The sequence below is a fragment of the Puccinia triticina genome, chromosome 4A, assembly GCF_026914185.1.
Source record: "Puccinia triticina chromosome 4A, complete sequence".
NCBI classification, from domain to species: Eukaryota; Fungi; Basidiomycota; class Pucciniomycetes; order Pucciniales; family Pucciniaceae; genus Puccinia; species Puccinia triticina.
In genome coordinates, this window is record NC_070561.1 from 1,680,173 (window position 1) to 1,694,727 (window position 14,555).

At 49.3% G+C, this 14,555-nt stretch overlaps 5 protein-coding genes across 5 annotated transcripts; 2 read left to right on the forward strand and 3 right to left on the reverse strand.

Annotated features, from left to right (window-relative positions):
- Positions 1–384: 384 nt before the first annotated feature.
- On the forward strand, positions 385–1,245 carry PtA15_4A192 (uncharacterized protein; the record flags this gene model as incomplete). The annotated part of the gene is made up of 2 exons (XM_053168051.1): positions 385–628; positions 698–1,245. 2 exons carry the CDS (start codon positions 385–387, stop codon positions 1,243–1,245), a joined length of 792 nt encoding a protein of 263 aa, XP_053019299.1.
- A 3,031-nt stretch (positions 1,246–4,276) lies between these two features.
- Positions 4,277–6,611, reverse strand: PtA15_4A193 (uncharacterized protein; the record flags this gene model as incomplete). The annotated part of the gene is made up of 7 exons (XM_053168052.1): positions 4,277–4,349; positions 4,421–4,593; positions 4,665–4,746; positions 4,820–5,238; positions 5,358–5,658; positions 5,737–6,415; positions 6,485–6,611. The coding sequence occupies 7 exons, from the start codon at positions 6,609–6,611 to the stop codon at positions 4,277–4,279; spliced, it is 1,854 nt and encodes a 617-aa protein (XP_053019300.1).
- Positions 6,612–6,674: 63 nt separating this feature from the next.
- PtA15_4A194 (uncharacterized protein) lies at positions 6,675–7,167 on the reverse strand (the record flags this gene model as incomplete). The annotated part of the gene is made up of 2 exons (XM_053168053.1): positions 6,675–6,949; positions 7,023–7,167. The coding sequence occupies 2 exons, from the start codon at positions 7,165–7,167 to the stop codon at positions 6,675–6,677; spliced, it is 420 nt and encodes a 139-aa protein (XP_053019301.1).
- Positions 7,168–8,445: 1,278 nt separating this feature from the next.
- On the forward strand, positions 8,446–10,291 carry PtA15_4A195 (uncharacterized protein; the record flags this gene model as incomplete). Its single annotated transcript, XM_053168054.1, has 5 exons — positions 8,446–8,515; positions 8,586–8,654; positions 8,724–9,160; positions 9,260–9,565; positions 9,635–10,291. The coding sequence occupies 5 exons, from the start codon at positions 8,446–8,448 to the stop codon at positions 10,289–10,291; spliced, it is 1,539 nt and encodes a 512-aa protein (XP_053019302.1).
- Positions 10,292–11,426: 1,135 nt separating this feature from the next.
- Positions 11,427–14,200, reverse strand: PtA15_4A196 (uncharacterized protein; the record flags this gene model as incomplete). The annotated part of the gene is made up of 10 exons (XM_053168055.1): positions 11,427–11,446; positions 11,527–11,589; positions 11,684–11,746; positions 11,833–11,895; positions 11,974–12,033; positions 12,123–12,266; positions 12,344–12,889; positions 12,957–13,589; positions 13,670–13,921; positions 14,017–14,200. The coding sequence occupies 10 exons, from the start codon at positions 14,198–14,200 to the stop codon at positions 11,427–11,429; spliced, it is 2,028 nt and encodes a 675-aa protein (XP_053019303.1).
- Positions 14,201–14,555: the final 355 nt, after the last annotated feature.

The window sequence follows — 14,555 nt, forward strand, 5'->3', positions numbered from 1 at the left end:
TGCCATCAATGTTCCTCTAACTCATGAAGCCAATGAAAATGTAGCTGATTGGTTTGGCTCATACCTTGTTTTTTTGCTTGGGTTTGGGTTTCTTCGGAAAGACAGCTCGCTGGTTTTATGATCTTGACTGCCGCATCCATGATCCTGAAATCAACTCGAAAACCTATCAACAAGGCTTAGACCAAGACGAAGCCAAGGCGCTGGCCGTGATGCAAAAAAAGTGGCCAAAGCTTCGAAAGCAAGAGAAAAATGTTGACCTCTGTCAGATTATTGAACAAGTAGGGGTCTTGCTCTGCATAGACCGTTTTGAAGATTTTGCACTGAGGTTGGATTTTCTGGCTGAATTCTATCAGCATCCGGTTCATATGCCTATTGTTGGTCTGTATGACCTGCCCACTTGGGCCGTCCTTGATTCCCTCAAGCACGTTCTCTTGGGCCGATCCCGCCGAGTCGCGCTTCCTGGTCTCAAGCTGGCTACGCTGCAAGAATGTGACCTCATGGTACTTGTTGTTTGGCCCGATCTTTGGCTTCTCCTCCAGCAGCCCTCTTCGCCCTTCACTTGCAGACCGGACCCGAGACATAATCCTCGGGATTAAAGATCTGGATCTTTCGCGGAACTCACTGACAGGTATTAATTACACACAACTACTGGGCTCAGGTTGGCTTGTTGACTGACGTATGCCCCCCCCCCTCTTAGAAATCCCCCGGAGTCTGCCGCTGGTCTTTCCTGGCCTGTGCAAGCTGAATCTCTCTGGCAACCCGCTCGGTTGTCTGCCTGCGAGCCTCCGCCAATGGAAGCTGGTGAAACTGAGCGTGGACCCGCCCATGCGTCAGCCCTCAGGCCGGCGACGGCTTGCTCGCATCCTGGCCTGCGCAAGCGACCCCCCAACGCTAGCAGAAAGCTGCTTGAGCCGTCTGATCAAGTCTGCGGCCCGGCCGGGCTTACCAGTCGTTCCCGCCCCTCAGCACCCGCTCCCAGCCCATCTATCCCGCGCACTTGCGAAGGGACGCCTCTGCGACGACTGCCACCGCTTCCGGTGGTCAGCTCAGAAGGCCATATATCTTCGTGCCCCTCCCGGGATTCAACGGGAACCGCTTGAAACCTCACTCCCTCATCCTAGGCCCTTTGTTCCTATGCCCCGCTTGCCTCCGCCTTCATTGCATCCGCACCCACCCTTCGTAACAATGGCGCCAACAACTCTATGCTTGATTTGTATTCTTCCTGCTACCCTCTCCACTACATGATGGATTGGCGAACTCCCAAGAGGAACTATTCAGGGATGTAACTGGAAATCAATAGCAAAAGCGCGGCAACCTTGATCCCTGTGCCAAATGTGTCCTCAAAAATGTGTTTGTCCCCCGTCTCGCCAACTCTTCACAAACACCAACTCACTGTAGGAATTCAGGATCAGGCCCAGAGCCAAACTCAGACCCAGACCCGCAGCAACCCCCGAGGAAGCTCGCGAGGTTAGACCCAGACCCAGCTGCAAAGAAAGGTAAGCAAAAGGCAGGTATCATCTATAATTGAGTCAAAAAAGGATGAAAATAGGGTGAAAGTATGTTTCAAGTCAAGCTTTGAGGTTTGTGGCACCAGATTTTTCGCAGTCCAGACCTAACCCAGACGCAGAGCTAAAATGTATCGCCACGATTGCAGAAGCCAGACGATCAGCCGCAACGCCATCGGTAGAACTTAAAGCAGCAGCTCCAAGAAACTTGTGAGTACAAGAGATCAGACAATGGAAGGCTTGTAACCAAGACTGACCTAGATGTGTTTAAGCACAGGACTCTCGCAGAAAGACTAGGACTAAAATCCCGAGACAAACTGCTCGCCAGAATCACGGAAGCCAACGCAACCCGTAAGCACCAAAGCCACGCAATTAGGCTAGACAAGGCCATGCGACAGATAAGCTAAGAGACCCGGTTGAAATGTAGCACAGGAAACAGCAGGCCCATTTGTCAGAATACAGGAGATGATGCGCAACCTGCAAAGAGGCGCGGGGGAGAAACAGACTGTGATGGAAAGACATGTAAGCACAGATGTTTCATCTGTAAGGGTCCGGTGGACCCTCACTGAAGATGATGGGAAAAGGCACGTGGAGCGGGCGGAAGCCGGAAGTTCTAGGTCCAATCTGTATTGCAAGCTAGCCGGGAGGGAATGAGTCCCTCTAATTGGTAAGTACAACCATGTAGGAGAGGAAGAAGGAGGACAAGGGAAAATGAAAAGGAATCAGAAAAGACTGCTTACCTAGCCGGGAGGGAATGAGTCCCTGCCGGACTAGGGAAGTGGGGACTCGAGTATAAGTGTTCATCCGCGCGAGGGGTCACGTAATACCGTGACCCTTTGTGTGAAACCCCGTCGGAGGCGGGGGCTTCACATCATCCCTCCAAACAAAGCCACAAGTACGGTAGCTAACTTCGGGTTGTTTCATTGCGACTACAGCAGATGTCACTAGCAGCAACACCCCTAGGACACAAGCCACAGACTACAGAAGCCGCAACAGCAAGGCGAGCACGGTTCCAAGACCTTCGGAATCGTGAGTACTTAAGCAGCAGACTAAGACGGGCAGAAGCACTAGACTAACAGCTCCATCGCCCGTACAGCTCTCTATTCCACAGAATAACCAATCACCCAGCCAGCCTCAACTCTTGCATCAGTCCGCTGACCGACGAGTGAGTGCAGACTTCATTCATAGCTAGACCGTCACATGATTGAGACTAACCAGGACGGTCTCTTAGCCACAGCCTTAACCGGAACGACTCGTCGCGATCATAGACCGTCACTACGAGCGTGCACGTTACAAGAGGTAGAACATCTCTCCTCCATTGATAGATCATGCAATTAGCATTGAGCGAGTTAGCTGACTCGTAGCATTAACATCACAGACATCAGACTGCACTCTTGTCCGAAGCCGATCCCTTCCTACTTCAACCTCTCTCAAGACTTCTTGTCCTTTCAGTTTCCTTTTTCTCTCTTCTACTCAGAAGCACGGCAAACCGGCCTGCTCTTAGGTGATTAGCTATTTCACCTCATCTTCTCATTACATTTAGATAGCGGCAATATGCCATTGTATATAGTTTTGATCTAGGCTATTCTAACATGAAATCATATCTTAGTTGTCAGAATTCTTACAGATTTACAGTCTCGACTGCTCAAACAACCTCACTCACCACCATCAGCAACTAGGAGCAGGATCGAAAATGCCGACCGCCACTCGACAAGGCTCTCTTCCTCCAATCAGCATTCCAACCCCAGGAACCGCTGTCACCAGCAAGAAGGAAGAGAAAGAAATCATAATAATTCCAACCTTCAATGGCAGCAACTATGCCAATTGGCAAAACACCATGAGTGCCTACCTGGAATTCAAGAAGCTATGGCCTGTTGTGGAAAAGGATACGTCCAAGTCAAATGATGACAAGATTAAGGAACAAAAGTTGGAGGCGTGGCTCATCCTCAACTCAAAAATTGTTCTGGAAATTCTTACGAGCTTGTCAAGCACCTGTGGACGCGACCCACACAAGATTTGGAATTGATTAAAGACCAATTACGCCACGGCCACGATTTACGGCATATATCGCGTCTGGTCGCAGTATCTTTGTATCTCCTACAACAATGACCTCCTCAAATACATCATCAAGGTGGAGGCATCACTGGCGGAAATCAGCACCATTGGACTCAGCGTCATGAACGAGCTCATCAGCGTGAGCACTTCAAGGATAATTGAATTCCCCAAAAAAAATATTCAAAGTTGAAGGTCCGGGAAACACTTTTTTTTGTTATGTTGGAACACCCAAAAAAAAGTATGTTGGGCTGAGTATCCTCAGCCCCCGCAAAACACAACAAGAAAACTGAGCCTCAGCAGATATTCTTCTTTCTCTTGTTTTTTTGCACCTTTTTCACTTTGGTACTGTGTGTTTCTATAAACCTTTTTGTCTCCTTTTTTTTTTTTGTAATTTTCAATCAATTTTGACTTCATTTTCACAGTATATCTTATCTTGTTTGTTTAATGGTTATTTGTTTGTTTGTCTTGTTTGTTGCAAGCTAAAAAATTGTGATGCAATTATTGACAAGAAGTTGAAAAAAACACTATGTACATTATGGAACAAAAAAGGCAGTCATCTGTCTTCAAAAAACTAGGCAAGTGATTTCAATCTAATGAGCATCTTTTTCACAACTGATTGCGATACAATATTTAAGCCATCAACAATAACCCTATCTTGGGCCTCTAGCCATTCTCTATTGTAAGTATCTTTGGTTAAAGCTTTAGCTGGTTTGATTTTACTCATTGTGGGGCACGGCGGTCGTCGTCTGCTCCGAGCTGGAACCCCTCTGTGAGCTTTGCATGTCGATGCTGTTTGTTTATCGCGGTATTCATCTAGTAGAACAAATGCCTGAGTAACCTCCTTGCTGCGCCACACTAACTGCCGGGTCTTGCAAAATTTGAGTTGGCCTCGTTTAGACAAAGAGCTAGAGGGTTCGGGGGCTGGAGTGATTTCGTCATCAGTCTCATCGTCACTGGTGCAACTCTTGATGATTGGGATCAATGCCTGCAGGCCTCCGATTTCCAGTGCGGATCTGACTCGGGCATTCCGCACCTGAAAGCCAAGTAGAATGGGTGATTTCAGTGATAGGAATACACTTCAGCGGATAGGCCTAAAAATCTTACATTCACTCTTCGTGAACTCCTTGACTTTTCCTTTGCTCGCAACAGCTGCACTTCCATTGGGAGTTTCACTCTCTCTCTTGCCCTGAATAAATAATGATAAAAGGGTTTTAAGTATGCGTACAGAGCAAAGGGGATCAAATGTCAAGGCAACACACTTTCGCACAAACTTGTCCCTGGCATAGTCTGTTAGCTGCTTCAAGATAAAGTCCGGCGCGCACTCGTGAGGCTGGAGACCATCATATTCACCACACTCAACCAGCTTGACAAATATATCGCGGGCAACAGTGAGGCAAAAAACGTTTACGGGATCCGTTAAACTGGCGGTAAAATCCATCCGGAATTGTTTGATTCCTTTGGCTTTTAACATGTGATACATGATCTTCAGCTGCTCCTGCGAGGCCCAGGGATGGCCAGGACCGCCACGGTACGGGAAATGGGGATATGAAGCCTCCTCGTCGGTCTCAGGGTCATCACTGTCATGTTGCCTTTCCGGGTCGTCTAGAGAATCATCGTCCATGTGAGCACGCCACTTGGTTTTTTCGGAAGTAGTTGGAGGAGAGGGAGGTAGCTCCGCCTTAGCAGGCAATCCAAACAAAGATTCAAAAAACAGTTTTTGGAGTTGCTTATAAATGGTTAATGTAGCAAAGATGGTCAGTAATCAGTGCAAATGTTTGTGCAAGGAAACACACATACCTTGAGCCTCCCCGTACAAGGAATGGCCTGCAGCACAGGAGCATTGGTTTCCGTGGGGTTCGTGCGCGTGGGTCTGCCCGGACCCGGACGGGAGTGCAGCATTAATTCCGATAGGATTTCCAATTTCTCTTTGATCTCTTGCTGATGTCGAAGTGTTGAAGCTATATTGTCTTGGAGTACTGAAAACTTCATGGAGTGCGTTCGGAGCAGCTCGATGATTGCAATCTGGTTCTCTTGCATCGTGTGTAGGGCTGAAGGACTCCCGCGGGAGTGATGACTAGAGGTGTCGTCATTCTCTTCACTCGATACAGGCACAAGAGGCGGTCAGCATTGCATCAACTTTGCTTTGGATGGATGTTGATGCACGGAATAAACTCACTTATGGTTGGGAACATCTGGATCAAGGCCCGGCAATGAGGAAGGGATCACGGGGTCACAATCCGGGCGATTGCCTTTAAGGGAGGTCACGGGAATTGAGGACGGGTTGGGAGAGCTTGGGTGCATTCGCTGGTACCGAAGATTAGGTGTGCACCGAGGGTTAGGAGTGTTCCGACGGTTAGGAGGTGTGGTCCACTGGATCAGATCGCCATTTCCAGGAGTCAAGACGGAGGCTGCCCCTCCTACTTCAGCTGGGCTATTTGAATTGACAATGGGCGGCTGAGACAAACTTGCGGGGAGGTGGATGGAGTTGGTATTTAACTGACTCGACTTGGTACCGTTCAGGGGGTTTTCTGCTGTGTCGGAAATATGTTGGGTCTGGGGAACGTTTGATGAGGATTCAGGATTTGACTGGGGGTTCGTCGGGCGGCTTGGAGTGATGTCTGCTGAGTTTGAGACAGTGGCTTCCGGCGCCTGGGGAGTGTTGCCTCGAGGGGACTGAGACGGACGCGGATTTGAGTTGTTCCTGTGACTATCCAAGTAGGGAGTTGCACCGTTTGGAGTAGAATTGATTCGGTTTGAGGAAGTGGCGTCCGGCGGCTGAGAAGCGTTGGGCAAAGAGGACTGATGCTGCGAGTTGGTCGAGTCGGAATTCGACTGCTTACTGGGTAGTTTTAGAACTTGTTGTTTTGTGTCGGAAAGTCAGCTTTGTAGACGTACACAATCACAAAAGCTGAAGAGATACATACTTAGCTGTGCATATTGAATGCATAATTGGATGAGTTGAGGCCTGGTTTTGACAACCAAACCGCAGCATCCAACTTTCCGAAGGACACCTCTCATATCATCATCTTCAACTTGGGCAAAAAGAGACATGCGCTGGTTGCTTTGGCTCAACTCCGGCAGAGGTATGGAGAAACCCCATGGGAAGTTGACAATTCAAGGCGGCTGTCGGGTTCCTTCGATGCCGGTGAAAATACATTCATTCAGCTCGCCGGGCATCTGCTGATTGGGTTGGCTTCCAACCACGGTGAGCTTGTTCGGGGCGTTTCCGCAACGCGGCCGGGTAGTCGGAGGCCGATACGTTTCATCATCGGTTGATTCGTCACTATCGCTGTCTTCAACAACTGTCCGGGACTTTTGTTTCCGGGCAGTTCGAGGAAGTGAGTGGGGTGGAGATCCTGGGGTCAAATGTCTGGGACGCCTGTGTCGCGCTAGACGCAAGATGAATACAAGGGGGAACTCAGTGACACGCAACAAACAGAAATGGCTGGGCAATTGACTTACAGGTTGTGGAAGATTGTACAGGTGCTTGAAACGATTTTCCCGAGCGCGTTCGTTGAGGGGAGACTGCATGATGTAAAGTCGGGTGGGGGTCTGATATTGCAGGTGGGATGACCAAAGGGATCTGGCAACGTCGTTTGGGTGGCATTTTTAATTACAAGGAATGTTGACGGAGTGTTAATTCAGAGAGCAGGGAATTGAATATAGACAGATGTGATTCCAGATCAACATTAATGTAGAAAGATGATCAGTCGGAGATCAGGATTGTCAAAAAATAATTGAGGGAGAGCACTGGGGGCTGGGGGAACAACGGAATTGGAGGACATGTATAACTCACCTTCAATTACCCAACCGGCGAATGGCTTGTAATGAGACGTAAAGCCAAGAGAAAGGTGCGGAAGCCGGTACCAACGGCGTTTCAGAGGGCCATTGCCACATTCTTCCTATGAAGGGGCTGGTGATAGTGTTGACAGGTGGGGAGGATAAAATTTGGAAGGGCTCGCAACGACCGGCTTCTGTGTAAGGCAGGCAAGACCACAATGAGTTTTTTGGTGCAGTTGGCGGACGGTGGGATGATCAAAAAGGGGGATTGGTGTTTGGGTGTGCTGTGCTTGCTACTCGCATCCAGAAGTCTAAAAAAGTCAGGTGGTGGGTCTTGGTTGTCACAAAGGAGAAGGTGATAGCCATTTAGCAGTCAAACGGCGAAAAATAGAGATATGTATACGGTCACTGAAGAGTGTTGGATTGGGCGGGTTTGAGCGTATCGGGCTTAACATTCAAAACTATGATTGATAACAAATTGGGTTACATTGGAACGTGGGGGATAGACTGGTCAATTGACAATAAAATCGCCAGCCCCGCTGTTCAGGATAAAATCGCCGGCCCGGCAGTTCAGTGAGATTAGATGTTCAGGACTGGGTAGCACGTATCTCTTTGAAGGGAGATGGCGATGTAAAACAGTTCAACTAATGAAAATGGCGTCATTGTCTGTTTGGGTACATAACAATAATGATTGGCCGCGGTCGGTCGGCCAGGTCAGATGAGTGGGGAAAACGGCGAAACTGGGGCAGAAATGAAGGTGATCAAAGGAGTCAAGGAAGAAGTGGTGTGTCGAAGGAAATTGGGCAAAGAAAGGGACTCGTCGGAGAGAGTTCATCCCAATACTTGATCTTTCGGCCACCTGCAGCGCAAAACTGAAGTTATCATCTGTCTCTCTGAACGACCATCCCTCCTCATCTTTTGAAGTCCTCTGTACCTACCTAGGGGTGTCGGAACCAACTCTAACGCCCTCTAACCACGCTATAGTCTCCACCCTCGTGTTTTGAATTCCTCTGTACCTACGTGCTTGTCCGTCGGGATAAACAATAACCAACTCAACGTTTCAACGTTCTCAGCAAGATATAGTCAAATCCCTGGCCCCTCAGAAATGTCATCCCGTCGGAGCCGCACCACCGTGTACATTAGTGATCGTGAGCTGCCCGAGAGGTTCCGAGAGTGTGAGTGGCTTGTGGAAAGATTTGGGTATTGGGTGGACTGTACTGATGGCTTTGACTTTAAATTGGGTAGTGACCGCGGAAGGTATGGACACCGATACTCGCCTGAGATATCTGAATCAGAAAATCAATCAAGTAATCCGTAAGTTTCTCTATTTTGTGGTCAACTACTCTTAACTTACTGGCTGATTATCATTTGCTGCGCGGGTAGAAGTCTGTAACACAGAAGCCAGACAGTTTCATCTTGACATCGAAGCCGTCGAGGAAAGGATCAATGGCTTGTTGCGAATCATTGAAAGCCGTGGGATGGTCGGTGTTCCCAATGCGGGAGAAGCTGCTAGTGTTGATCAGGAGGAGGCAGACGTTGCGTTACCTGCCGCAGCGGAAGAAGATCCGATGGATGTCGATCACACAATTGAACCCCACTTGCCGAACGAAGGCGCGGCCCCTGAAGCAAATGACCCCGATACTGAACCAATTCCCGACAACATCGAACCATTGCACGGCTTGGTCGCAGCAATGAAGACTAGTATTGCTCGAGCTGTGCTATCTACGATGTTCAACTCTGAACTTTTGGGTCGTATCACCGAGGAAGAAAAGGCGAGGCTGCTGAGTGCTGCTGGGATTCCACGGGAGGAGCTTTCTGCAGTGCTTGGGGGAGCAATAGTTTATCAGGCCTTTGTGGGACGTGTCTTGGACGGCTTGAACCGGGCGGCTTGGCAAGACGAGACTGAATTTTGAGCGAAGTTCTGGAGTCTGCTTGGGACTGAACAACAAGCAAGGGCGGACTCCGACGAGAATTTTTGGCTGCAGGTGGACAAATACCGGAGGCGGTTTATCATTGAGCAGCAGCAGCTGGCGGATGAAGTGGGCGGGCCAATCAATGATCCTGTGCAGGGAGACAATGATAATCCAGTGGAGCCGGCCGTCATGGATCGGGATGCGGATGATGATCGAGTGGAGCGCGCTGTCGTGGATTGGGTGGAGGACGATGATCCAGTGGAGCCGGCCGTCATGGATCGGGATGCGGATGATGGTCGAGTGGAGCCGCCCGTGCTGAATCCGGCTCAGGCGAGGGAGGCAAGAAGAACCGAGATTCGAGACGAGATGAGACGGATGGAGAGAACCATCCGAGGGGCCAGGCGAACAGTTCGGCGGGCCGAAGCGAGGATTGCAAGTGCGGCGCAATTACTAGCCCTGCGTGACTCCGAGCTTTTGAGGACTTTCTATGATGAGGAAGAAGACAACCAAGCCGAACACCGCCGCATTCAAGAAGCATGGTACGCCAACCGTGAAGTGAGAATGCGATGGGAAGGAGCAGATTTCTCAGAGGATTGGGCGGATGTGGTTGAGGAGGGGGAAGGGTATGAAGATTATATGAACAGAATTACCGGCCTCTTGGAACTTTGTGATATGGCCGAAGAGGCTGCTCGACGGGACACGGAGGCGCTTCGTGATCCACCCACGCTGCGAGTCCATTCACCACCTCATGAGGCAAGTCCCCCTCCTGAGTCAATCGAGCGTAGCGAGGCAGAGGCAAGTTCGGCCCCTCCTGAGTCAATTGAGCGTAGCGAGGCAGAGGCAAGTTCGGAGGCTTCTGAGAAAACCGAGCTTAGCCAAGCAGATGGTGCGGAGGAGGATTGGGTCGACGCGGCTGAGGAACGAGTTATCACGGCTGAGGAACAAGATTTCAATGCGGTTGTTGCTAGGATTAAGCAAAACGTTGACGACTCCGAGCCTGTTGCTGGTCCCTCAAGCAAGCGCGCCAGGTTGGACTGATCTGGAAGTGAGTGCGGTGAGTTTATCTAGCTTGCAGTTGTGTGTTTTTGGGTGCAAAAAGTACTCACTTTTCCTTCCTATGCCAGGTGCTATTGCGTGGCTGAAGATGGTTTGAAGCCTGGGCGTTTTTGGAAGTCGTGCGGGTCCTTTTGGCTTGGTGCTCACCATTGCTTGGTCCTTTTTCTGCTTGTGTTGCGTGTGTTTTTATCTGCCCTGTATATAGTTGTAAATATCTCAGTCAGTAAAATGCGGGAGATCAATCTCATGCGTGAAATCAATGTGGCGGAGAGCTTGCCTGATGAGCCTTCGAGATTCTGGTCTTGATTACTAGGAGTAAGGGGCACAAACTACAGAGGCTCGCACGGGGTTCTTGATGGCGGGCAGGAAGTCAAAGAGGGAATGCAAGGGGAGCATTTGCTCCCCCAGCACAGGGGGAGTTACGAGAGGACCGTTAGGATCCTGCGAGTCAATTGTTACTGATTCACTTCTTATTATTTCTGGATCGGCCACTCTTGCTGTGGCCACTATAGTCTATGCCCGGCGGCGCATGTTTGTGTGTATTATGTATTTAGATGTTTGGGAGACTCTCTACATACGCTTTCATTCTCTTTCATTCACAAACACATCAAAGAGAGTTTACTAGTGTAAGCGATAGGTAAATATATACAACGTGTGGCCTATCACTGGTGGTGATTGTACAAGTATTAGGGGGGTTCACGTAAGGCTGATTTTGCAAATCAGCAACCAAAACAAGCAGATGCAGCTTTTGAAAATTGTGAGAAAGCAAAAAGGTTTGGCTGGGCAGCTCCCCTTTCGAAGCAATCTGCAAGGCATAAACCTTACTCACAGGTGCATGAGCAGACGAAATCAGCATTGCTTTTTTTGCAACGTGAACCCCCCTATTAGTAAATACACATATGTATGAAAGGTGAGCCTTTACAAACAAGTTTCAGTCGCGATAGGATAGCACAAGGGTTGTCACGTTTGGCCGGCATATGTATTTGTTTACAAAAATCAGTGTTTCCGGCCAGGGTGGGATTGTGAGGTTGCAGGGCACAAGAATGATATCAGCTCGTCCGTGATTGATGATCATTGATGACCCATTAGGATCCATCCGAGTCCATGTGTAGCAAGTTCATGGGGTTGCCCCCGGCCCTATATAAACCATGATTTTCAGTTGATGTAAATATCTGGCCCGAGAGCGGTCAGTCATGCTCCAATGCTCAAAAACTCACCGGTTAATTCTCTGTGTAGATCCCCGGAGATAAAGTTGGCCGGTGACGGTGAATGAGGTGCGACTACATGTAGTCATCCAAGCTACTTTCAACTTAAAAATACCCAATTGGATCCGAGGGCGGTTACATACAAAGATAGTCAAGCTCAAAGGCTTACCTGATGATGTTCTGTCAAGATCCATGGGGGGGAAAAGTGCCGAGGCTGATGACTGAGGTCCGACTGGACCTCAATGGTACGTGCATGAACAATCAGTTTAATCTTTTCTGATCCGGAAGCGGTGATGATGTCAAGCTGATGTATCTTACCGGTGAATTTTCTGTCCAGATCCATAGGCATAATGTCGGCCGAGGCCAGTGAATGAGGGGCGACTAGTCATCCGAGGTACGTGCGTCAACCATCACTTAGTTATCCAATCCAAGGGTGGTTAGTTCAGCTCGCAAGCATACCTGATAACTTTCCGTACAGATCAGGGATAATGCTGGCCGACGCGGAGGATTGAGGTCCAACTGGTCATCAATGGTATGTAACAAACAACCCCACTGATTAATTAGCACCTCTTTTTTTTGACCTCATCAGGCGGCAAAACATTGCTGACTTTCAATCAAATTTTGACTGTCCTCAGCTGGGGCAAGCGTGGTGACCGTCTCATGGACTTCAGCAGCTCTGGTGGAACCAAAGCACTTGATTGGCTTGACTTTACGGTAGGCCTGATAGGCATATTTGTAAACCTCTGCAAAATCTTTACAATCAGCAGAGGGACAGGGTCATGAGTTGACTATTCATTTTCATTTTCTCCTGCACAGGAAAGATTCTTACCGTGATTTCGGATAGTGGAGTCATTTTTCTCAACATTATCTGGGTACATCTGATTAGGATCCGAATTGTTCTTATCCACGGGCGGGCGGGAGCGCGGCAAGGAAAGGCGGCAAGTGCTTGTTTCTGAAAGTTTTGATTCACACTCAAGGCTTGAGTCTACATCGTTTGAAGAAGCAAAGGTAGAGCTCGTCATCTGCTGAGCAACTCTTTCTTCAGGCTGACAATGGTCGTTTCCCTCCATGGCATGGGTGGTGTTGGAGAGTGGCGGACTGAAGATAATCAGTGTATCTACCGGAACGCTTGATTCAATAGCTCCCATGGCCATTGGTTTCTCGATTGAGGACAGAGGTCCTAATTGAACCTGTCTGATGCGGAGGCCGGCTTGATCAGACTGAGGCGGCGCAGATCGGACGATGAGACCCCTCTGCACTAATTTATCCAAGAAGACATGCGTCGGCTGATCTTCCCTCACCAAATCCCTCTCATCCGGGTTGCTCGAGTTTGATTCATCAACGCCTTGGGGATCACAAAGGTTTTGCCATCCCGCTGGTAAGCCCTTGTTAGTAAGTGCCTCAGCTCACAAGCAATTGAAAATGGTTTGTTGGGAACTCACAGCTCAACAACCCAACTTGTAATGTCCTCATCACTTGCATAACGGTCTGACTCAGCGTGTCATCGGCCGGCTTATTATTTTTCAAACGCAAACTTTCAATTTCGCCTAGCTCTGCCTCAACAAAAGGATCCACGGCCTCTGGTACTTTTTCATTCGTTGGTGAGGGTATTCTTCTTGGCGTCGGCTTCAGAGGAACCCAGCTCGACGTAAGGCCGGGGGAGGATGATTCTAGCGGCTGATCTGGCTCAAACCAGATCATAGGTTCTTGACTGGGTAAGGACTCTTCCAACGATTCTATTCCAGTTGGGGAGATCAGAGGAGCGATCTGGACACGACCGATTGGTTTGGGGGGCTGCTTCTTCCTCTTTGGGCTATTACGTCCGGCGGCAGTGGGGGCTGTCTCCGACAAGATCACAGGTGCGAACTGGACACAACCGATTGGTTTGGGGGGCAGCTTCTTTCTCTTTGGGCTATCACGTCTGGGACCAGTGGCGGCTGTCTCCAACCCATCTTCCATTTGGCGACGCTTGGCTGAAGTACGATTGTTCGAAGTGCTTGCCACCGGGTCCAATCGTCCGACATTGGATCGCCTACCCGTCTCATTAAAGTGCACTTCCTTCCGATTCCCTGCACCTGTATATCGAAAAGGTATGCTGATACTGATCAGTTCTCCACATGCAAAGAATAACGGTATCATCTGACCTAACACATACCATTCCCCCGCCCCAAATCCATATTTCCCTTCTCCTTTTCAGGACTGGTCCCCTCATCTTCATGGACAGAGGATAGAGGACTACTTATCGGCCCCGTCTCGTTTGTTCCCTCTGTCTGTCTGACACTCGCAGGAATACTTTCGGGCCCTTCTTCATCGGGGTGCTCACGACGCAGGACGAGTTTGAGCCGTGGCTTCAACGGGGCTGTACCTTGCTGCATCATTTGCGATGTGCCCACATCATCAGTTCCTCCTAAAGATGAACAGTTTGCTATCAGCAATTACTCCGAGTTGGATGGCTCACAAGATACGTGACCCAAAAACAGAGATATGGAAAGTCAGACGTACGTGACTCGCATAATCTGGCCGCTGCCCTTTGCAGTACATCCCTCGGCGTATTAACATCAAATCCACTCTCCTCTCCGGGGGCCGTCCTCAGGTTGATAAAGTTGACCAACTGTCGAGGAGTTGCTTTGGGATTGTTCGAGTTGAACGGTGGCTTTTCTGGCCGCTGGCCTGATCCCTTCGGCATGGTCACGTTTGGAGGTAGGCCTAATTACGGGTCGTAGGGATTCAAGTAAGTCTGCGGTCGCACCAAGCGTTCCTAAGACCCGCATGTGTCTGAGTAACACAGGATTCCTTTGTGCTTTCTCTCCGGTGCGGAAATGTAAATCCTGACGAGACTATAACTAAAAAATCCACTCCATCTGACCGTTTCCATCCCCGCCATCACCATCCAAGAAACAGCCGATTCGACCATCCAACGACACTGTCCTCAAAACTTTTTCTAATCCACCCCTCGGACCACCAGGTAATATATTGAGGACTTTTTGCATATAAACCTCGGAGAAAGTTCACTTATACAATGAATTGCATCCTTTAATTGA